We start from the raw sequence: 24,811 nt of genomic DNA, 5'->3' as shown, positions 1-24,811 counted from the left end.
AACCCAAACCATAGTAGCCAGACATGGTAAATCACGTCACACAGTTAGCCAGCTACATCAGTGAACTGCTCACCATGCTGTACCAGCCTAGGGCTGTGTGGCCCCTTTTGATTTCAGTTGGTTTGTAGCAGGCTGGTTTATCTTCACTCTTCATGCTGTCACAGGTCAGGGGACAGTTACCCTGAGAGTTGCAGGGAGACACAAGTCCCACACACCCTTCCCAGCTCTGTAAAAAGCAGCATTTGTTGTTTGCATAATCTGCACATCAAAAGGAGACAGAACTAGGGAAATAAAAAATCTGGGCTTGGTGTTTAACTATCTCTTCTCGTTATTTGTGAGCTGAAGGCTCTAGGTGAGTGTTCAGACTGTGCTGTAAGCTTAAATCTGTTGGGGGGGTTTCTGGGTGCTGTCCTGAATGTTCTTGGTTCTTTCCCCCACGGCTGGGGCTGCCATTCTGTGGAGAGAAGAGACAAGGCTTCTGTACAGGGGAAGTTTTGCTTTACACCGAGTAGTCACAAGGTGGAGCTCAAGAAGTCTGTGTGACTTTCCCCAGGGTAATTAACTGAATAAAAGTCTTGAGTGCTCGTACCCGGAGAGCTGTGAACAGAGGGGACTGGAGGTTGACTTGATCTTCATCTGCTGCAGAACCAGAAGCTATAGAAATATCTTCTAAAACTGATACAGTTCCTGAAAATGCAGAGACCTCACTGCTGGTGTGGGACTTGCATCAGATTTATGGCAGTGGAGGAAGCCTGCAGCCCAGCTGTGGGGGAAAAAAAACATTTTTGAGTTTGGATTCCACTGATTTGGGCTTTGAATAAGCCTTAAAATCAGGTAGAAACACAAGAGATTCAGATGAAATCTGCTCAGGTTCTATATCTCAGCAGCACTTTGGTATTGCAGAAATTACACCGTCCTCCTCACTCTGATGTTAGATAGCAGACTGATATTGTCTTATATTTCTGAGGAGTGAGAAGGGAGAGGCAGGATTGCCACTTGGATCTGCTGGGCAGTGTGTTTACAACTTCAAGTGCCCCCATCAGGAACCAGTGTTGACATCTCAACGTGTCTCTGCACAGTGCCAGGGTTGGCAGATGGCACGTAGCAGCTATGCAGGGTGGCAGTGCCAGTGTGCTTTCTGTTACAGTGGATCTGAGCAGGTCCTAAATGCCCAGGTTGTTGGGCTTGTGTACACCTCTGAGGCAAAAATGTAAGTTCTGTGCAGACTTATACTTGCTTACTTTCCTCCACAGAAGCTGGTTTCAAGATCTACATTGAGACAGCAGGGAAAAGGCAGCCTGAAAGATGGCAACAACGTTAGTGAAAGTTCAGCAAGCAAACTTGGGATCAAAGACTTAACCTTCCTTCGTGTGCTGGGAAAGGGCAGTTTTGGAAAGGTGAGAGGTATTCATGGCTCTTTTGGGGAAAACCACATTGCTTATTTAAAAACCTCCAAGGTAGATGAGGTTATTTCATAATAGGGGTGCACAGGCTGTCCAGTGGGGTATGGGTAGAGAGAGCAGGGAGCAAAGGGAAGAGGAAGAAAGCTGAAGTAGAAGAATTGGCTATTACAAACAAGAAAACCATTAGGAACTAAAGGAACAGCTGCATGCCAGGGCCTATACCAGCAATTGCAAGTGTGTGCATTAGCACTCATTTGGGCAGCATGTAAAGGCTTCTTTTCCTTTAAAGGAAACAAGGCAGTGGTTTCATGTGCAGTGGGGTGGGGGGGCTTGTTCCTCTGCTTTGCCACAAAGCCAACATGAAGTGATGCATTTAATTTAGTGAAGGAGGAGGACCATTGGATAGATGGCACTGCTCTGAGGGGCTGCCCTGGCACAGTGGGTGAGATTTAACCACCCAGCCCCATGCCAGACATTGGAGCAATGTGTGTGGACATTTCTATGTGGTGCAGCCTGTGGCAGACTGTAGTGTATGTGTCAGTGATTGTACAGTGATGCCCATGCTAACAGGCTGACTCACCTGCATCCACAAGCCTGGTCATGAGATAAATGACCTTTCTAGTGTGAGAAGGTGTGAGACTCTCTGTGGTGCTGATGGAGACTGAGGGCTCAGCCCTGGAAATTCACCCTCCCCTTTGGTTTAGGTGATGCTTGCCAAGATGAAAGAAAGTGGGCAGCTCTATGCAGTGAAGGTGTTGAAGAAGGACGTCATTCTCCAGGACGACGATGTTGAATGCACCATGACTGAGAAACGCATCCTTTCCTTAGCAAGAAACCACCCATTCCTCACCAAACTCTACTGTTGCTTCCAGACTCCTGTAAGTATAGCCCAAGCAGCAGGCAGACTTCCTCCTGACACTGGCTGGCGTGTTCAGGACAGACACGCTCTCCTGTGCATTTGGTCCCTGGTCTGTTAAAGATCTCCACCTTAGACCTAGGAGAAACCTCTCTGCTCAAGGGTGAACAAAGCACTCAGCTATTTTTAACCTCAAACATCTCCTGGGCATTTGGCAAGCAAAATTCCTGGCTCACTGTAAGCTCTCTAACAAAATGGTGATGGCAGGGAAGTCCTGCTTTGTATCTTCCCTAGAAACATCTCTGTGCCATCGAATGTTTCCGAATGCCTATCTGCAGATGTCTACAGACCTGCAGTGTCCTCTGGTTGCTGTGGGATCTCAGGCTCTGCTGTGTCACTACCTGACTTTTAACAGGACTGGATTTGCATTGAATTATCTGCAAACTCAAATAGTTGTACTTGGAAGCAGGGGTAGCTTCCTGGCTGTACCAGCCTTTGGATACTGCTCAGAACTTAATGGAAAGACCTTCTGGGGTTACTGAAAAGGACCTTACTGACATGGGTGGACACTGAATCAGATCCATACACAGTTGGTATGTCTTCTTGTGCAGATAGGACAAACAATAGCAATGCTGTCACTTGGGTATGTATGCCTCAGCACATGTGCTGTCTGTCCAGCTTAGAACCTCCTTTAGTATGTGCTTGTTGCTGATGTGGGTGATGGAGGTCAGGAGTGGCTGTGATGGAGGCAGTAGCCACAGCTGTGTCCCCACAAGGTAAGTTTGAGTGTCCCTGAGCTGAGCTGTTAGCTAGAATCAAAGCATTTTCTGCAGTGTAGTTCTTCCAACCTGCCTGAGTGCCTTTCCAGTTGCTTTTTGTCATTGCTAAATGGTAACAGAGCTTGTTTCCCCCTTAGAAGAGGGAGGAGAATCTTGCCTTGTGGCTTCACTCCTCCTACGTAAACCTAAAATATACATATATATATATAAAAGGCAAAAAAGCAGACAAATGCATCCTGCCACCCACCCATTTCTCTTCTCACTGGGGTGATGCAACAGCCAGCTATGAAGTATAAGAGTTGTGCCCATTTTAGGGTGGAGCCTTTGAGTAGTCTCATGTAATAGAAATGAGGTGGTTTCTTGGTTGGTTTTTTTTTTTTCCGAATATGCAGCTTATGTGGTTCACAGGGCAGCTGCACTATGAAGCAGAAACAAAACTTAAAGCTCACTGTTGTCCCTAGTAACCAAGGAAACTCTCATTTCATAATATGAAGGCACAGGGCCCCAATTTGAGTGGCTTTCCTGAAGTTCTCATGCAAAATAACTGAGAAGTCTAGTACTTGTGTGCTGTTTGAGGTCAGCTGAGGAATAGCAGCGGGTTTTACTGCCCTTTGCTATGGTTTTGCTAACTGAATTGCAATGCAGATGAGAAAATAGCATGTGTGCTTCTGGGCAGTGGAGAGTATATATAGAGAGGGAAGATTTAAGGTCCCCTGTGCTGGTGCTGCCTGTCATGTTCAAAATATGAATGCAATCTGCTATGGGTGCAGATAAGGTCTCCTGGGCTGCTGAAGTAATTGCAGAGTCTTTTGCAAAGTGGAGAAAAAAGGAGAACTCAGCCTGTTTAGACTAGCAAAATGAGAGCAAAAAGAGGATCTGATGATGTCTGCAGATGTCAAACGCTGAGGACGGAAACAAAGGCATCGAGATTCTGGCCAGGATGAAATGTGTCTAGACTGGCCATGGACACAGTTAGGCTGGGATTGAAAAGAAGGTTGCTAAACAGTAGAGCAGCCTGGAACAGGAATTTCTGGACCAGCTTCTCATCAGAGGAGTGGAGGGAGGAACCCCAGCCCTTGCTGCCCTGAACACAGAGCTGGTCAGTCTCTCAGAGAGTGCCAAGGGAGTGGTGCTTGACATAGCAGGACCTTGCTATTTCCATTCTTTCCCAGGTTCCTCTTTTACTTGAATCCCACTTTGCTTCATTATCTGGATTGTCAGTAACAGAAAACCACTTCCCTCCAATACTAAACCAAACCAAAAAGGGAAGCATTTACAAAAGAAAAAGTAGATTTCAGAGTAATGCGGTTCATCACATCTTTTGCCCACATTCTATGCTCCATGACACCACTTCAATCCAGAATAACCAGATTTAAATTGCTTATAAATGCATAATTAAATCCCTTTGCTATAGCAGAGAAGTGATTGCAACAGCAAGTTATTCACTGGATGGAGTCCTTCCAGCCAGGCTTAACTGCGCTGATACAGTATTTAGTGGTTCTGCTGGTTCTTTACATGACATTGGGTTATCCCCTCCAGTAACGTGAATATGGCAGAAAACAATCGATATAGGTAATGTATAATGTATATAATTTGTATATAAATTTATAGATATATGTAAATTATATATATAAAAAGAAGAGATTAACCACTTACTCAAAATGTCAGCCTGTAGCCATATTGTAAAACGTTGCTTCTGTCTGGAGCTGGGGCAGGGTTACACAAAACAATACCTAGTTTCACTTGAATTACATGGAAACCACATCTAATCTATCAATTTTACAGACCAGACTCTGAAAATGTGGTGTTAATGGTTTGTATTATAAAAACCAGAGCATTACTCTTGTCTGCTGTGGAGATCCTGGCTAAATAATGGCCTGCTGGGTCTGTCTTGAGGAATTTTTCAAGAACTAGCCATTTTGAGGTTTCCTTGTTAACGCTATGTCAGAGCCTTATCCTGTAAGATGCACCAAGACAGGCTGGGAATAACTGGCAGGGTAGTGGCCTAGCTGGAAGCCACCTGGGGTTTATGGTAGGTGCCAAGTGTGAGCCAGCAGTGCAGTCTCATTGCACAGAAGTTAAATCATGTACTGTGCTGCTTCAGAAGCTGGAGGAAATGATTATTCCTTTTGTTTGGCACTGGTAAGGCTGCATCTAGAGTAGGGGGTGTCCAGTTGTACCTTGCCTCCCAGTTGAAGAAGGAATTGTGGAAACTGGAAAGGAAGAGCCTTGGAAGTGCCTGAGATGCTGCAGCTGCTTGAGGACAGAGTGCTCACAGTGTTTGAGGGTTTGGCTGGATCTAGAGCTGTTTGAATTCTGACTCTTTGTATAGGATTCCACCCAAACCAGCAAACTCTTCCCCTGACTTAAGCAGCCTGGGGGTACCTTAAACATCCTGCAGCCTGTCTGCGCCGCGCTGTGCAACGTTGTATAGTGCCAATAACTTACCATTAGCTGAGCTGCCTTAAATACCAGCAACAGCAACGTATTATCTGAGCTCCCCTACACTGCTGCTGCGTTTTCATGCCTGTATTAGAGGTAACTGAGGTTCTTACGTGCTTACACTGGTTTTCAGACAGGTTTGCTGTTCTGTTGTGCTGCCTCCAGGCTCAGTGTGGTCCCAGTGTAGTCAGAGCTGCAGCACAAGTGATAGCTGCGGGCACCGTCCCAGGGTGGGCTGAGACTGCCTGACCTCCAGCCAGCCTCCTTGCTCTGTCACAAGTGATGCAGCCACTAGGTGGTAGAACCCGCAAGGGTTGTCACGGTTTTCAGAGCCTAAAGGGGAAATATTTAGCTGCACAGCAGGCTGGCCCTCTGCGTGCCCGGTGTTGGGCTGGGCAATTTTGTACTTGCACCTCCAGATTTCCCCTACGAAAAGAGGCTGAGGAAGCTGGGCTTGTTCAGCCTGGAGAGGAGATGGCTGTGGGGGGACCTCGTTGCAGCCTTCCAGTCCCTGAAGGGAGCAGAGAAACAGGAGGGGAATCAGCTTTTTAAAAGGGTAGAAAATGGCAGGACAAGGGGGAATGGACTAAAGCTAAAGGAGGAAAGGTTTAAATTAGATATTAGGGGGAAGTTCTTTACAGAGAGAGTGGTGAGGGGCTGGAACAGGCTGCCCAGAGAGGGTGGTGGATGCCCCTGGAAGTGTTCAAGGCCAGGTTGGATGGGGCTCTGGGCAACCTTGTGTAGCTCCAGGCCTGGAGGTTGGTGGCCCTGCCTGTGGCAGGGGGGTCACAGAATCACAGAATTGTAGGGGTTGGAAGGGACCTCAAATGATCATCAGGTCCAACCACCCCTGCCAAAGCAGGGTCCCTAGGACAGGTCGCACAGCTCGGCATCCAGATGGGTCTTGAATATGTACAGACAAGGAGACTCCACACCCCCTGGGCAGCCTGTCCCAGGGCTCCCTCACCCTCACTGTGTAAAAGTTCTTCTGCATGTTGGTGCGGAACTCCCTGTGCTCCAACTTGAGCCCATCACCCCTTGTCCTGTCCCCACAGACACTGAAAAGGAGCTGGCCATTTCCCCTGTGTCCCACAGTTGGAACTCTATGATCCTTGAGGTCCCTTCCAACCCAGACTGTTCTATGATTCTATGATTCCTTTCCTGTGAAAGGTGAGGAAAAAGTCCTTCCAGGCTTTTTCAGGGGGGCAGTTTGTCCTGCTCCAGCTGCAGCTGTGTGAGGTCTTCCTTGCTCACCACATCTGTGGGTTTTTTGAGGTTTTTTTTTTAATTGAAAGCCTTGTTTCAGACCTTTCCACCTCACCTGAGTCATTCAGCTCTGCTTTTTCCAGGGCCTTAGAATCATCCTTTTGTGTCAGAGAGGATTATGCTCTGACTGCAGTAATCTGTGAGCTACTGACAGGTGCTGGGGCTGACCTGTAGGTAATTGTGGATCCTGTGTTGGGGGTCACAAGCACCAAAAAAATGCTCATTTCCGTTTACATGACACAGGTGTCATCCAACACCTGAACAATATTGTCCTAGAAGGGCTGAAAGAGGGTATAGGTATAAATAGCTACATCAGTAATTTAATCCCGGGGAATGTGGATCCTGGAATGTTTTAATTAAAATGAGTTTGCAGTAAGTAGGTCCTGACATCTTTAGGGTTTAGGATCTATCCTTCCTGCACAGGTGGTTTGCTTTTAAATCCTTTTGTCTCCACTCCATGCATGAGAATGAAAAGGACTGGGGGAGATCGGCTTCCTATGCAAATAGTGTCACATAGCTTCTGGGGTTAATGTTTATTGCCCTTATCCTTTTTCTCATGACTGCAGGGTGCTTCCAGGGGACCGTCCCTGAGGCGATGCTGTTTCCAGCACAGTCCCTGTTAGCCTGATCGTTATATGGATTTGCTGTCCGTGTGGCTCTGCTGACAGTTGCTGAGGCACAGAGCCTGCCCCTGTCATTCCAAAAATAGCAGGACAGGAGAACTTGGCAGAAGGACGTGACTTTCTTTAACAAGCGTCCTTCCAAGATAATAGCTGGCAGGGGTGCTATTGAAGCCAGTAAAGTCTGGCCCAGGGACTCCAGGGCAGCTAATCATTGAGCTGGTCCCATTTTATGAGGGCCACCTGATGTCCAGCACGCAGCTTTCTGCCCCCTTTACAAGCTGTGGGCTGATGTCATGCTCCTGACACAGAAGAGGAAGGTTTCTCCACATCTCCACTGGCTCCCAAGATGCTCAGACAGTTCTGCCAGGGTCAGTGTGGACATCATGTCGTAGATCAGCTAGGTGTTTAGAGATGAGCCTGCATTTCACCTCCTAGAAGTGTTAGAGCTTACCTGGAGCTTTTGACAGGGGCATGATTTTCAAGGAGAGCCCAGGAGCTACCAGCCAGAGTGGTAGGACTGGGCAATGGCAGCTGGCTCGGTGCTCACCCACCTGTAGGTTCCTGGACACAACAGGAGAGGTCCAGGTGGTCTTCCATGTCCTTGGAGTCCTTCAGTTGTAGTCGGTCCAGGTGAGTCCCTTGGTCATGGTCCCTCCAGGGCATCTCCAGCATCAGCCTGGCTGTCTATCAGCTGCTGTGCTGTCACCAGGTGGGTAGAGCACAGGCAGGCACAGAGCCTGGCATGTTGGGGTTGAGGAAGGCTGGAAAGGCAGCAGCAGCCTTCCTGGGGCTCTGGTTAGATGAACAAGTGTCCTACACAGGTCTTGGAGTGTGTTGTTGGGTGGAGAGGACGCAGTGAGTCCTCTTTGATGTTCTCTCTGAAAGGTGCTGAGAGTGAGCCCTTGGGAGCAGAGAGGACAGCTTTGATCATCTCCCAGGCTCTAAGCCCTATGGCATGTCAGGGGGACACGACTCTATGTGCATACACCCAACAGCCAAGTGCACCTCTTGGATGCTTTTCTGCCAGCCCTGAGACATCTTCCCCTGTCCTGGAGCAGTGAGGCTGTTGCTAGCCCCAAGCCAGTATGCTGCCAGACCAGCACATGCTTCAGTTTTGTTGCAGCCAGGCAAAATTGAGTGAGGATGGTGACAAGGACATCCTGTTCATAGGGCTGATGGTTTCTGAAAGGTTGGATATGGCCTTGCATGCCTTGTGGCCATAAATACAGGAACGAACAGGAGACACCCCCCTGTGAGCTTGCAGTAGAGTCCTCAGGCCAGGCTTGTAGGAATTTGAGTTGTGCATTACCTGGGGCAGTGAATTAGGTTTTTTGGGGGACTATTGGACAGGGAGGTACAGGGGAACTTCCTCTCCCTACCTTTGCTTGCTTGTGTGAATTCTATGGGCATGTATGCCCCAGTGCCTTCACGTTGGCTTTGTGACCATGGGAGTGGCAATCACTTTCTGAGTTTCTTTTCTTTCTGTCCTGTCTACCACTCAGGAAAGGCAGACTGGTCAAAACTGCATCTTTCTGTGGCTTTACAGTGTCCACATCCACCAGAAACCCGTGACATCTTTTCTGGCAGGTCAACCCCAAGCTGCCAGTAACCCAGATGTGTGAGATCTCCAAAGCTCAGCCATCACAGCAGCACCTTGCTGTGGTCTCTTTGTTGCAGGAACACACGGGGTCAAGTTTGTTTGGTTGGGTTTTCTGTAGGCAGAGCTGTTTTTCTTTGCAGAAGATGAAACAAGATCAGATTGACATTTCTGATTCTATCTGTGAACTTTATTGGGTGTTCACACGTCGGCTGCACATTGAGGTGATACGAGCTGAAGTGAAAACATGGAAGTGAAGGGTTAGCTGCCATCATCCTGTTGTAGCTCCTGAGTGTAACTTTCCCACCTCTGTTTGTTGAGGAATTTTGGATACTTGCTTTTTTTGTGAAGCTGAGAAAAGGCCTGTCTCTGTCTCCAGTGGCTGATGGGGGAAAGATTGTAACTTAGACAAAATACCAAGCTTAGTGCAAAGGAGGCTCAGGGAGATGTTGCTTATGGTTAGCCACAGCATGTGAAACTACCATTTATCTTTTGCTTTAAAATCAAGTAAGTTGCAGCATAAAAAGGGATGGAAGCAGAAGCAAATTGCAAGCAGCCTGAGCGAGCAGGTGCCAGCCAGAATTGAGGAGGAGGGAAAAAAGTAAAAAAGCAGTTGAAGCTCAGAGAAGAGCTGAGGTGTGACCCAAGTGGGGCTTTAGGTGTCAGTCTCTTTGAATCCATATTGCTTTCCAGGTGATGTTTAAGGTGAGAGGATGGATCCATCCACAAAGGCCTCGCAGCAAGCCATTTTCAAGTGGCTTTGGGGTGTTTTGGCACTCTTAATTTTCCTGACGACCTTTGGCTGAGTGTGTAGAGGTCTCTGACCTTCCCCAACACAATCTGAAGCCATCAGATATCTCAGAGTTTGGTATTTTTAAAAACAGGCCATGATGGTTTTGGGGTGGTCACTCCCAACTGAGAAACAATTCCAGTAGCTTTTTTCTGAACTGAAAGCTGAAGAAAGAGCATGTTCTTTACAGCTACTCTCTTAAGAGAAACAGTGATGCCAGCACCCGGCTGAGGGGTGCAGATTCCCTATAAATCTTTGATTAGTGGGTGATGTCTACAGCTTGATGCATTCTAGTTCCTTATTCCTCAATGTATTCCCCTCTTAAGTTCAGCCAGTCCTTTAGTTTTTGATCTTTGTGATAGGAAGGATTTTTTAATGTAGCTTTCTGTTGCTTTTTAAAAGGTCTGGAGGGGAAGATTTAATTTCACTTCTTCTTTCTATTTGTTCTGTAGTTTTTGAGTTAATCCTGCTGTGAATTAGACCGTCTTGAGGGGAGAGGATGAGGAGGAAGGATGCATGTGTGGTTCACTTATGTGTCCCAAAGGATGCATTGTTCCAGAGAAATGACTGAGTTTGTTCGTTAGAAAAACTCTCCTGCATAAGAGCTTGAAATTTCAACTGCTAGGTTAAGGAAACAGGGGCAGAAATTCGGAGGGGTGTAGTTAGGTTTGTGAATTCTTTGTTTTCCAGGCCAGTTGGGAACCCAACAACTCCCATCATCTGGCCCTGTCGTCATTCAGCTCTTCTGGAATGAGCTCGGCGCGAATCCTGTGCTGTGCGCACGTGCGTGCGAGAGGCAGCCTGTACCCCAAGGGACCCCGTGGACTTCATTTATGCAAATGGCAAGAGCCAGTTTGTTGTTCTCTAGGTGATGTTGCTGGAGGAAGGCCTGTGCTGTGCCCGCTGTCAGCAGCGCCGGATAGCGGAGCGCGGTTGTAAGTGATGACCGGTGGTGGCTGCCCCGTTCCCGGAGCTGAGACAATGACGCCAGTGGCCCTTTGTTAAAAGAACTAAAAACGAACCCGGGGTGGGGAAGTGACCTGTGCTTCTCAGAAGTGCACCCACCAGCTGCCCAGCGTGGAGGAGATGCCACGTGTGTCTTTAACCTTGTGGCTGTTTGCTGGCTTTTCGCTGGGCCTCCTCCTAGCTAAAAACCACCCCAAAACCAGCAGAAGAAAGAAACCTCCCCTTTCTCAGCCTTTTGGATACCATGTAATATACAGTCATCTCCCTGTCTTGGTAGCCCAAGGGCTGTATGTGCCATCTGTGCCACTTTCCCTTGCTTGATTTCTCCTAGGCAGAAGTGGTTCCTGAGGCTGGCATGTACTTCTGCAGTCACTGAAGCAGAGAGGTAAAGCGGCTAACAGAGCACCAAAACCCAGCTAGCAGATGGCTGTAAAACCTGCCATCTTTCTGCTCTCACTGCATTCAGCTGGGAGTCTCGGGCCGCGGCGGCGAGCGGAGCAGTGGCAGGTGCCACGGCAGCCACTGCTGTGGCTGTGTTTAAGAAGCATCACTAATGTGTGCAGATAATTCTGACTGAGCAAAGCACAGTGCACAGTATTTCTTCTCCTCTGCTTAATGTACTTGCTCTGATTTGAAATCAAAAGGACCAAATCTTGACTTGGCCTAAGCCATTGTCTTGCTCCATCGCAGTCAGATGAGTGAGGCTTTGACACTGTCTGGAAATTCGGGGCTGAGCTCAGTGCATCTGCTTCAGCTCTTGTGCACGTGTGTGTGTGTGTGTGTGTGTGTGTGTGTGCAAAGGTTGTCTTGGCAATTCCCTCTCGGTGAGCCTGTTCTGATGACGCCTGCAATCCTCTCTGGTTTTGAAACACTGCCACGTATAACCCCCCCTTGAACAGCCTGTCCCCTAAACCTCTTAGCTGGGAAGAGCCGGCAGTTCGTGAGGATGTGAGCCGGGTATGGATGGGGGAGGCATTTTGGCACAGAGCAGTGTCTAAGTGTGCTTCATGGTATCTATGAAGATAAGTACTGAGAAACAAACCTGTTCATTATTTCTCCTCCATGCTTTGGCATGACTTGACCCAGATATGGGTGGCCACTTGCATTGCTGGGGGAGTTGGACATGTAGCTCTCCAAAGCACAGTTTATTTGCCCACTCCCAGCAAGACCTAAGGCACATTGCTTTGTGTGGGGGTTGTGGACCACGAAGGGAGAATGGGAACATTGGGAACACTGAGAGAGCCTGCCAGCTCTTGTAATTATCTTGTAATAATTTGCTTGCAAGCCCTCTAAGCTCTCCTACTCTTTTTGGAAACAATAAACTTTCGCTGGGAAGCAGTGACACAGCTGTCTTTGTATGGAGATAGTTTTGAAAGCCTGCATTCTGCTCTGCAAAGCATGAACTGCCAAAGCAGTGATAAATGGCTGTTTTCTTGGGGAAACCCTTTGGCTTCAGTGAGCTCAGATCGAGCCCAAAGCTAATTTTCTAAGGACTTGTGTGCATTAATTATTTCCTAAAAGATGGAATGCAAACTCAGTGGAATTCTTGAGCCAGGCTGATTTTGGTGGGTTTTGGAATTTTTTTGGTGGGGAATCAGACCGTTTCTCTAAATGGCATTTAACCAGGTCTCTGTATCCTCCAGATTCAGCTTAAGGCAGCTGTCAGCTAAAGAGGAGGCTTGGGTGAAGTTAGTGCAGGGATGCAATTTGGCCCCTTGTCCTGCAGAGGAATCAGTGTGGGCAGAAGCAGTGGTTGAGAAAGCTCTGCTGCAACAGACTTGAGTGGAGCTTGTCCAAGCTTATTCCTGGTGGCTCTGGAGGCTGGAGAGGTGTTCTCCAGTGGGTGTCCTGAACCTCCACCAATCACTCTCTTGAGAGAAGTCCAACCTGGCATCCACACCATCCTTGCTACAGCAGCTCTTATAGGGTGGCAAACAGAGGAGGCAGCTTTGCTATTGTCTTCTTCCATGTCTGCATGTAGGAAAAACTTGTCTTTCTCCATCTCTTCCCTCTACACTGCTTGAAATGGGGCAGCAGTGCTGCCCTGTCCAGTTCACTTAGCATGAAAGACTGATCAGAGATAAGCCCCTCACCCTAGTTGTCTCGAGAGGTCTTTGGTCATGTGTGGGTTGTACACTGTGGTTCTTAACTGGAAGGGTGTGGAAGATTGACACCACGCTGGCCTTTTTTGGGCATAGGAAAGGATGCTCTTTGAATAAAATCTGTACTTTTTTTCTCCCTCTGGTGATGAAGAGGAAATGCGTGAGGTTTCAAAACAGCTTTCAGTAGAGCTGGTGAGGACAAAGGGCTAAAATGATGTTTGAGTTGGATTTCAGTGGGTGCTTGTGTTTGCAAGGGGCAGTAACCCTGTGTGGATTGTCCCTTTTGCAATCAGGGACTCTCTTCAAGCCCCACAAACACCTTAGTAAGACAACAAACAAATAAAGCAGGTGTAATTGCTATCAAACACTGTCTTTAGGACATAGTGTGTGCTTCCAGCAGCCCTTGCCCTGCTAATAGGTGAACAAATACAGATAGCAAACTGAAATTTAAACAAATTCAAAAACCCCAACCCGGCACCCTCGCACTGCAGTTGGCAGGGCTGATCATCTCTAGATGTAAGCCAGCCTGGGAAGCCAGCCCACCTCATCCCATGGACTTTGTTTCCTCCAAGTGTTTCTTTAGTTTCCGATAACAATTGCTCTGTGGGTTTTTTCATCTCGATCCCAGTCCAGAAATGGTGCAATGCGATTTCCTCACGCGGCTGCCGCTGCTGCGGAGGCTTTCGCGTCACCGTTTCCTGTTGACTCAAATGCTCTTTTCTTACTTTTGCTGACGTCAAACAGAGATAGAAGATAGGGGAGGACTTCTGAGCAATGCAAAATAGACAAATGGAAACGTAAGGATTCCAGTATTAAACCCTGTCAAAAAAAACACTCCAGCTTTCAACTCCTCCTAATTCTCCTTGGTAGAGCCCGAGAAAAGAGTCACGTAACTCAGTCAGGTCAAATTTCAGAGTATCTGAACTATCTGCTGTGTCCAGATTTCCTTTTCCTGACCCTTATTTAAGCTATTTATTGACTCTTCTCTGCTTGCTGCAAATTGTTGGGGTTTTTTCTTTTTTTTTTGTTTTCCATACAATACCACTGTTTATTTCTCAGTGATTCCTGGGAAGGTGGTTGGTCTTTGCAGTTTGACAAGCTGATAGCTTTGCATAGGAGTAAAAGTGGAAGACCTTGCTTGGCTCTTTGGTCACCCTTTGGGGACCAGGATCTTTAGTGGTGCTTTTTCTAATATCATTGCTAGGTATGTACCAGGCCAATGTACAAATGCTGTATTATAAACAGGTACTAATACCATCCTGGTCTTCTGCAATCTCATGGGATTTCTACATATTAGAAAAGTGGACAATTAGCTGGACCTCTTTTAAAAAAAAAATTAAATTGAGCAGTAATTAAATAATCCTTATTTATGTTTGACCCATGAAATGAGACCGTGGCTGGAGGTGAGGCATTAGCTGTCACACTTCTGAGCACCATGTACCACATGCAATACTAGTTCAGGTTTGCAGTTAGTCTGAGGTAAGAGCTGTTTGTAACAAAAAAAATGCTAATTCTGTGTCAGCAGTGATGTGAATCTTCAAACCAGCCGTTTCTGTGCTCACCTGAATGTTTGAGAAACAAGTAGTAATATCTTCCTTTAAGCATCACAGTATAGACAAGTACATCCACATGGGCTGTGGAGTTTCTCCAGCACTGGAGAAGCAGGATGTGTATGTTTTGAGATAGGAGGAGTTAGATCTGTTTCCCTGAAGCTCACCTTTAAGGAAAAAGTAGAAAATATATGCATGCTCACCTAACTGTATGCATGTTTATACAAGCATATGTATTCCTTACATAAATACACACACAGACATCCCTCATCAGGTTGCTGGTAAATGAAATGACTTCCTGTTGGAGAGCTGGCAAGAGGGATTTCTTTTTTAAGTACGGGCTTGAAGAGGTGTCTGGACAAGCTGGGCTAGATAAGCATGTGGAGAGATCAGTGAGGAAGGAGGCAGGAAAGAATGACAAGGAGATGTAAAAGCTGGCCCGACTGGCAAAGCAGAGGCAGTATCTGCGCTGCAGCTGGAGGAAGGGTTGTCAAACAGGTAAGCACGGTGTAGCCAGACTCCCTTTAACTAACTGCAGTGAAGACGTGGCATCAGAGATCTGATGCAGGATGAAAAGCTGCTGGGGTGTTTATGCTGCTCTGGCTGTGACTGCTGCCATAGCCAAGCCAGCTTGGGTGTCTTTCAGCTGCCCTGTAATAAAGGCAGAGTGAAACAATGAAGTACTGTTGTTTATATGGGCTGGAGATAGCCCTTAATGCATGGCCTTGGTGTGAAGTGCAGTCAGATTGCTGGGAACACATCTAGCTTAGCTTCTGGAAGGAGCCCAGAAGCAAAGCCCAGGATGGTGACAAGAAGCAAACTGTCCTCATCTGTAATGAACCGTTTGCTTTCCTGCTCGTGTCCAGAGAGGCACGAAAGGATTCCTGGGTGCTTTTCTTCTGCTATGTGCATCTCAAGATGTTAATACCAGTAGTCATTTCAAGCTGGCTGGCTGCCAGAAAGCGGAGCATAACAATGCTTTATCCTCTTAAACTTGGCAAGGGTTTAAAACTAGCTTGTAGATGATTAACATCAGACCTGGGAAGGGGTTTATTGGGGAAAGAAGGGCAAATAGTACCATTAAAAGGTTGACTGGTCTCAACAGAATTGTATGCTTCTTGTTTTTTCCAGTCCACTTGTTCCTGATAGTCAGACTGAAACAATCTATACTGAATGTCCTGAAACTAGGGGAAATAGTTGAACCAGACTGCAACAATTCTAGGGTTTAGTTCTGTGACAAATCACTGCATGTCCTTCCTCTCACAATTAAGCCAGCACCTCTTTTGCACTCACTGAACCCATATCCAGACTGCTGAGCACGCAGCTGGAGCAAGTGCCTCCCTATCTGTAGACTGTTCTGCAAACCAGAACAAAACAAACAAAGAAAAAAGAAACCTCAGAGACCAGCAGCTGTGGTTTATGTGCTGAACTTTATCTAACAGGTTGCATTTCTGCCTAGCAGAAACTTTGGTTTATATTTTGCCCTTAGGTCCTTCATTGCTCGAGGTCTCTGCAGGTTAATCAGAGCTGTGAGGAAAGCTGAAATCTGAGGGCTCAGAAAAGCATCTGCTGGGCAAGTGTATGGCAGGAAACCACATTCTGGAAAACAACACACGTTCCCCAGAAATAGTGTCAGAATACCCTCGAGACAACATTGTCATTGCTGTTCCTGAGCCCTTGTGCTGTTGTGGTGGAGCTGCAGTCTGTGAGCAGTCTGGTTTTTATGTTGTATTATGGAGCATCTTTCCCCAGAGATCAGAGGTGTTTAGTAGGGAGAAAATGACATTTTTTACAGATTTCTCTTGTGCCCACTCAGCTCAGAGAGTGCTGTTGAAGGGGGATCATCCTCTGCTGATTCAGGCTAAGGACAGTGCGGGGAAACCCAATGGGAGCTGGTTGGTGTTGAGCACTAACCTACTGATGTACCTGATCCACATATGAACAGGAATTAATTTTGTGACGGGAAAATTTCTGGGAGGAGTGTGGGGCAAGTAGGTACTAACATCTTCCTGGTACTGACTTCATCTTTCCTGAAAAATTCAGGATTTTCCCTACCCACCCTCCCCCCCCCCAATGCCTCATGGGTGCTTAACCTGTTTTTGTCCAGGAGAATAGTTTTACTTAGAATTTCCTAAGTCTGACAGAGGATATGATTAATGCTGTTCATATCTGTTGTGCTTGCATCTGTCAAGGATCGCCTGTTCTTTGTGATGGAGTTTGTGAATGGTGGGGACTTGATGTTCCATATTCAGAAGTCACGTCGTTTCGATGAAGATCGGGCCCGGTTCTACGCTGCAGAAATCATTTCAGCCCTTATGTTTCTCCATGAAAGAGGCATCATTTATCGGTGAGCTCTGCATTCTTCCATTCATTCATTCTCTTTGTCCGAATCCCATGGCTGAGATGATAGCTTGAGTTTTCTGCTTGAATAACTGCCACTTGCAGCCCACCAGGAGCAAGTTGTCAGCTGGGATAAAAGCTCCACTTCCCCCCTGCACGTTGTCCAAGGTGCACCAGCTTCCAGGAAGGATTGAATTTCTGGCTGTGGTACTGACTACGGGCATAGTGACACGTGTTTGTGTGAGCACACAGAAAAACAGGTTGTCCTTCTGAGAAGCAGGGGATAGATTGTGTGCTGTTGTCAATTCACCCTGCTCTGTGTCTTTATCAGCCCAAGAATTGCCCCTTGTCTGCACCTTGGGTGCCTGCAGGGCTGCTGGGCGTTAGCTGCTGACCGACAGAAGCCTCCTCTGTGCTGCTCTGGGCCTGTCCTGCTCTCATAGAGCACACGTCAAACTGTTGACAAAAGGAGGCATTAAGTGAGACCTTCCTAGACTTTTCTGGGAGGTAAATGCAAGGAGCTGTTGCTTTTGCCGCTGTGTGCCTTGTTATTTAAAGGCTAATATGTGCTAGTTACACCCAAGCCTCTTTGTTTCCCTGCATTAGCTACGGCCCATGTTTAAACCCTGTTTGACTTAACTATCCAGTGCCTCTCAGCTCAGCCACTAAAAGTCTTTTTCATTCCTGCTAGGATCCTGCAGCAGGAGCTATAATGTCCCATCCGTGTCTGGCATCTGTGTTTGCAGCAGGATCATTGCCCCCCAGCATCAGCCTCCACTCCCAAGTCTCGAGGCTGTTCTCAGGAAGCTGTTTCCCATACACAGTGCTTGGGGGTTTTGGGGTCATTTCTCTGTACTCAGAGGGGCAGTTTTGTTATATTTGTTCCTTTCTGTACTGCCAAAGCAATCCACTGTTAGCTCCATCATTGAGGCATGGGCCAGCCAGCATGGATCAGGCAGCCAGTCTGCTTTGCAGAGGTCTCCCTGACCAAGGTGGCAGTTCGACCAGCATCCTCCTATGTAAACCAGGGGTGAGCAAGACCTGTTCAGGGGTGGAAGTGGACATCATCAGGGAGGTGTCAGCACTGAGGCAGTCTAGTTGCACAGGAATGTGTCTTTGACATACTTTGCAGTACACCTCTGGCATCCTCTTGCCCAGAGCACTGGAAACGGGGAAGTCAGTTGTTTTCTTTGGAATACCTGGGTTCCAGCAGCAAGGATGCATATTTCAGTATGGTTTGCTGTAGCCCTGCTCAGTTCTACTTATGGCATGCCAGCACTGCAAAGAATAACATCAACTCAAATCTTTTTGCTGCTTGGGTATGGTTGTACAGCTGAGACCCACAGCTGGGTCCAGGATGGGACCAGTTCCAACCCCAGTCATGCTCTGTTAGTACCGTTTCAGACTGTGGGTTGGGCCAAATGCCATTTGGTTTGGGGCTTTGCCTAGTTTAAGCCAGCCAGTGCAGCCCTGTGTTTAGTAGTGCAGCCTCCTGTATCGGATAAACCCTGGTTTGAACACTAAAACCAGAATAGCTGAGGGCTAAAGTGGTCGAAGGGTTGGGGGCTGTGTGGGGGACACTTCACTATATGACAGTGAAATGATAGGCTAAATCAAGCAAATGCAACTTCTCTTCCTGGCTTAAGCTCTAGTAAGAAACAGATGGTCAGGTGAGGACAGAGAATGTTAAATTATTTTTAAGTATGAAATCATACGATATATGTGGCATGGTGAAATAGAGAAGGAGTGTAATTTTAATATTCTCTGGGTCCTGAGAGTATGAAAATTGCTAGTGATATATACCGTATGTATTGACCTTCTAAAGCACTCTGATTGTCTGCATAGAATAGCAAATCTCCTTACGCTGCAGCTGGATTTCAGTTTAATTCTTCCCTTGTGGATAATGCCAGACACTGAGGAGAGACCCTGCCAGATAATTACGCAAATGACATTATCCTTAAAATAGTGACATCCAGTAGTTATTGTCAATCATTCAGCAGCAAAACTGTGTGCATAATGTAATAGCATTGCCTTTACAGCTTGTCCTGTCCCTCCCAGCCTGCTGCCTGTCACAGGGCAGGAGTAATCGATCCCTCTGGGTTTTGGCACTCTTCAGGCTCTGCCATATTTCATGATAGAAACCGGAGGAGTAATTGAAAAGCCCCTTGAACAACTGCACGAGCTTTGATCTTGTTGGAAAACTGGTTGAACCATAGAGTCAGCTTTGGCTGCACGGGGCAGATCTGGGGGGGGGATGACGATTTTTTTTTCATATTAATTGGGGTGTCGCTGTTCTGGAAGATGTATGAGGAGAGACCTGTTGGCTGCAACTGTACTGAGCAGAGGTTGCTTCTGTCAGGTCATGGGCATCGGGCTGCAGGTTGGAAGGGGATACTCCAGGGAATCACTGCACTTGCGTAAAAGGGGTTGGTGATTTTAGGATCAGAATGTGAGTGCTTGCTTAGGAAGCTGGGAGCAGTGGGGAGAGACACCAGGAAAAGCCTGGCCAGTGTTTTGCCACAAGCTGTTCAATGTGCCTCTTCTTCCTAGATTCCCAGGGTCAAAGGCTGGCCTGGAGAGTTCCTGGCCTAGAATACCCTGGGTTGCTTGTTTTTCTTCTGGGCTAAACTTAGACATAGTAGTACTGTATTTTTACTTGCCCCCTTCAAGATTAAGCAATTCATGTGCCAACACAGTGAACATTCTCCCAGTAAGTCAAGTTGCTTCTGCCACAGCGTGAAAGCTGTTTCTTCTCTCCTTTGAAATGCCAGAGAGACTTGAGAGCCAGCACTGAAAGTTCATTGAGAAGTAGCTGAAATGTGTCACTGCAGCCTGGGGTGACAACACTGGCAACAGCTAAAATCAGGTGTTTGTTTATTCATAGAATCCTAGAATCTCCTGAGTTGGAAGGGACCCATCAGGATCATTGAGTCCAATTCCTGGCTCCACACAGGGCCAGCCAAGTCTGAGCATGGGACTGAGGGCATCGTCCAGATGCTTCTTGACCTCAGCCAAGCTCGGTGCAGTGACCACTTCTCTCGGGAGCCTGTTCCAGTGCCCGACTGCCCTCTCAGTACAGAACCTCTTTCTGACATCCAACCTGAACTTCCCATGTCGCAGCTTCATACCATTCCCTTGGCTTCTATCCCTGGTCACTAAAGAGAGGAGATCTGCCCCTTCACTCCCCTTCCTCAGGAAGCCACAGACCATATTCCTTTGCTGGCCACACGTGTGCAGTTTGACATGGCCATAGCACAGTATTTCTGCAGCCGCTACTGTGACTCTGTAAGAATGAAGCTCCTGCGGCACATGGTGTGTTTGAGGTTGTATGTGACACTTGGCCATCAAAACCAGGCTTCCTGCTGGAGCAGCGCTCTCATAGCGTGCTCTCTGTGACGCAGCTGACATTTCAGGACGTTCACTTATCACTTCGAGGAATGTCTGCTTTCTGGTACTAAGTGCTGGCCAGAACAGGAGTCCCATATACCTTTGTGTGTATAGTTGGGGCTTTTTTAAAAGAGAGGTTTCAGTTTCACAGATTTATTTTTAAACTATTTTTCATTTGGAGCACCCCAAAGGAGGGATTGTTCTCTGCCCTTATCAAAGAAGCATCTCTGTCTTGCCTGAAGCTGAGGTTTAGCTGTCAACTCAGCAGTGCCTATTTATAGCTGCTTCCTGAAAAATTGTTGACAGGTATATTATGATTCCCTATCCCGTCACACGGGGGTAGGACTGGGATGAATGCAACCATGTCAAAGCAAGCTTTTCAACGTGTCAAATCATAGTCTATCATACACACCATGGAGGAGTAGGTCCAGGACATATTTGGGATCAACTCTTGCTGTATGTTGCCAGGAAAAGGTTAGGTGATAATCAAAGCTATTGTAGATAAAATCTTTGCTCACAGGGCAGTGTTCTTGCACTGCTGCTTTCTTTACGTTTGCTTCTAAAGGAAAATAATATGTGGGGTCCTGTTGCAGGTAGGTAGGTTGGTTTGTGATTTTTATCTGAAGATGGTATGTGCTATTTTTCTTGAGGCAGCTCTTCTCAACTTTCAGTTCCCAGTTCAGCTGTTTCCCAGGGTAGGGGAAGCATATTTTGGCTTCTGTGCATGCTAGGAACAAAACAAATCAGCATGCACATTTGAGTGGTATTAGATCACACGGTGGCTTACTCAATGCAAGGGAGCCAGTCTACTCATAGTCTTCTAAGAAGCAAGAAGATAATAAATGATTATAAGGGTGTCTTTTAAAAGTTGGAGTTTCCTTTCCATGTAGCATTACTGTCAGGATGGCTGGTCTGCCCTGCAGCCCTCAAATTCAAACCTTTGCATAGGTCGATGTACAGCTCTGCTGATGGATATGTCTACTTGCCATGACTGCCTACACAGTCTCCCTCAATAGAGGCATCTACCTGCATATTGAGAACAAATGCAAATGTTTTCTTAAACTTGGCTGTTGTGGGGTGGGTTTTTCTGGCAGGGGAGGGGGCCTAGGGGTTTGCCCTGCAGACTTTTTGTGTTTCATAAAGATAACAGCCTTTGTACAGGCAACATGGAGCAATCACCCAACCTAATGGCATGGTCTTTATTTTTATGAGAAACTTTCTTTCTCTCCCTCTATAAGTGTGTCAGACTATGCAGCATGTGATGTGTGGCTGAGGGGGTCGCTTTTCAGAACACGTCTCCACTACTGGCAGAGGTGATACCACGTATGTACACGGTGACGTATCTCAACTAGCTGTGGTTTAGCTGTATCTGGAAGCAGAGGCAGTGTCACCTTTACACCCAATGTTTACACCCAGTACTGGTTTTGCCATCCCTGGGTAGCACAGAGAGAGATACGTGACCCAGCCCACTGCTTGGCACAGCACAGTGGCAGACACCTGATTAAGGGTATAGATAGTGTAGCATGTGGGTAATAGAGTTCATCAAGAGCCAGACAAGCTGAAAGGCTGGGCTAGAGAGCTTGTAAGAAGGACTGGTTGTTGGCTATCTGAAGAGCCTTGTTTTTCTCCTGAGGGCTTGTGCTAATTCGCTTATCCCACTGCCTTTGTGTCTGTATTGATATTTCCAATGCAACCAGGCCTCCTAGATATGCTCGGGGTCTGCTTGTGCTCCATCGTGCCTCTGGCTGCGGGATGGTGTGCGGAGCCCTCACGCACTGATGTGGCACCAGCCTCTGAGATAAAAGGCAGCAAACTGTTCAGTGAGTCCTGTAACTCCTCTGTCTAATAGGATGCATGGTCCCTTCAGAAGGTAAAAGATAATTATGCAGTTATCCAAATGACAGCACGATCTTACCCTGGGGCTGAACACTCGCTCTTAGGGAAAATATGCTGGGTTCATTCACAGCAAGTGTTTACTGTTCTGTGTGTCAGCTGAAAGCATCACCTTCATGTTGTGTGGTGCTCTGCATGACAGGGAAAAGCTCTGCCTCCTCTGGGATCTGGAAAGATTGCTGGATACTGGCCAGGTCTCTGAAATCATCACCTTTCCTTGGTGTAGGAGACCCCTCATGTCTGCAGCTCATGAGTGTCGGCTTTTATGGGGAACTGAGTTTTTTGCAACAGGTTAATTCCCTGCCAATCCAAACAATAAGCCTGTGACACCAGGAGGAAGGTTTACATAAGCCTGCTACAGAGACCAGTTTTGCTGGAAAGACTCTTGTTAACTGAAACAACACTCAAGTTTCTTTCAGCAATATCAATTAAAAACTGCATGCTGAAAACAGGAGCTGAATGCCTTTGCTAATTACACAGAGCCACTGTTAACACAGCAACCCTTGCTAGTGTGGTTTGCTTCTTCCACAGGCCAAGACATTATCGACATGGGGTCCCTCATGTTCTCTCTCTGTTGTTATTTGGACTTTTTTTTTTCTGACAGCTGGTGATTTTGTTTATTCTCATCTCATGCCCTTTTTCACATCAGGAGCCAGATCTTGTTTCCCCCGAAGTTGAGGGGCTTTCCCCAGGGAGGTAGATTAGCAGTTCTACTGGATCTGGGAGTGATACCAGCAGTGCCTGGCAAGGCAGACTGGCTGGCTGGAGGGGTTATCCAGGGATTACCTCCTTAGGTGCTATGCACAGCTTTGTTTTCTTAGCAAATAGAGATAGATCTTTTGTTTAGTGAGGTGTTTTTAAGGTTTTCTGAAAGGTTTTGCTTGAATGTGCTACGGTAGATGGATGAGTAGGTAGGGAGTCTTTGCTGTATTTGATGTCTGCCTCTTCCCCGTGCTGATTTGGCTACCTGTGGGCAGAGGCGTGATGTTTGCAGAGGAAAGGGTAGCAAAAGATCTCAGCCAGTGCCAAAACTGGTGTGAGTCTTCACTCCGTGGGACCTGGTCCCTGTCGCTTTGAGATCTGGATTCAGGATTGCTCCTGGACTCGGTGCTTTCCTGCACTGGGGCCCTGAAGATAAGAGTAGGTATGTGTATAAGCAGAACTAAAAGAAGGATTTGTTATGTTATGAGAACAGCAGAAAGAATGAAATATAAGCTGATTTTACGGTGAACAAGTGAAGCAAATCAGCTAAAAGCTGCAGCTTGGCACAGAGCAGCATACCAACAGCCCTGGCCCTACAGCTGCTTAGTGCAGAAGGTAAATTTTCATTCAGCTTTAGAAAATACAAAGAAATGTCTCATAGGGTCAGGAGTGTCGTTGTGTCTGTGCTTATTTGACAGTCAACAGCTCATGTGGAGTGATTTGTGCCTCTAGACAGAGCATCTTCCACTCCAGTGTGGTTGTTGCATACTTGCAAGCTGGGCTCTTTTACAGCCTCTGGCATGCAGTGTTTAAAGTGCTGTTTCTCTGCACTTGATCAAATGGAAAGTGCAGAGAGAAAAACCCAGCCTCTCACGTTTCCATGTCATGTTTAATCAGTCACTGTGCAGGACAGTTTTGGCCTGATTTACAGTTATGCTTACGAAGAGCAGTCCTGTTTTGAGATCCACATATCGGATCTCTGTGCCCCATTGACTCCACTGTGTATAGTCTGGGAACTTTAATGCAACTTTCCACATGACTAAGGACTACTGAATAGCCTACAGAAGTTATTGGCTCTGCTAGTGTCTACTTTTCCTTTATGGCTATTTAAAGGGATTGATTTGAAACCTGCAAACCCTGCACATAATGAGTTTGTATAAATCATTGAAAACCAGGGCTCCAAGGGGCCTCAGGAATTTCCCTACTTCATCCTGCTGCCCCACAGCTGGATATCCTTTACCTGAAACAAAGTCTCTTATACTTTTGCTCTTCTCCTTTGGTGTAGTCATTAGATTTACATGTAATAACTTGTGTACTGTGCTCTTGCGGGCACAGACTCTCATCTACCGAATATTTGAAGTGAGAGCCCGTTGTTAGCTGGGAATACTGGTACTGGTGCAGTAGAAATAAGGAATACTGCTCATCCGTGGAGGGGAAAGGAATACTGCTCATCCATGGAGGGGTTAAGGGATTAGACATGACTTGTGTTCTGTCACTCTTTTTGTGACTAATACATCCTTATGGAGGCATTTCAAAATTAGCAAGCATGCAGATGCGATTTAAGGAATAGCTATGTGTAACGATTGTGGACAAGTCCTTAAAGAAAGGAGCCAAGATTTAGACTCAATCTTTAAATCTCAAAGCACCTAGGTATTATGACTTCTGAAACTAAGAAACTTTTCTACAAAAATACCATTTTTCTGCCTTTTCTACCTTCATTATTTTTTTTTCTTCAAGCTGCGAAGATCGTGGGAAGGAGAAAAACTTAAAATGTAACTAAATTTTAAAATGTAATTAGAATTTATTTGTTAAAACTGCCCTTAAGTATTGTTGCTACCTTTTTATCCAGAACTGCTTACCTGACTTTAGCATGTTCCCTGATATCACTGGCATTTGGGACTCTGATTTTAAGCATCCTCTGACTTGCTGAAATGGAAGATTTCTTGCAATGTGACAGGTTGCAGGGGTTGAAGCTACTATATATGTAAGGGAGACAATGAGAAAATCAGTATTGTTGACATACTTGGCCTGCAGCAACTGCCACTGCCATCCAGGGAGAATCTGATTTATTCTTATAGCTGTAGCAAGATCAGCACCTGATGTTTCCTTGGTTAG

The 24,811-nt window shown here is 46.7% G+C and overlaps 1 protein-coding gene across 1 annotated transcript in view; it reads left to right on the top strand.

The window, feature by feature from the left end:
* The window catches only part of PRKCH (protein kinase C eta), a gene marked incomplete at its 5' end in the record, with an annotated part of 117,799 nt that overhangs the window by 55,705 nt on the left and 37,283 nt on the right, over positions 1-24,811 (top strand). Inside the window, 3 exons of the mRNA XM_084270557.1 lie at positions 1,254-1,397; positions 2,108-2,281; positions 16,567-16,721. Of these exons, the coding sequence (XP_084126683.1) occupies positions 1,254-1,397; positions 2,108-2,281; positions 16,567-16,721 (473 nt within the window). The remainder of the gene's footprint in view (positions 1-1,253; positions 1,398-2,107; positions 2,282-16,566; positions 16,722-24,811) is intronic.

The sequence above is a fragment of the Gallinula chloropus genome, assembly GCF_964237585.1.
Source record: "Gallinula chloropus genome assembly, chromosome: 14".
Taxonomy (NCBI): Eukaryota; Metazoa; Chordata; class Aves; order Gruiformes; family Rallidae; genus Gallinula; species Gallinula chloropus.
The sequence above is the reverse complement of the archived record's forward strand: the minus strand, read 5'-3'. Positions and strand labels throughout refer to the sequence as shown.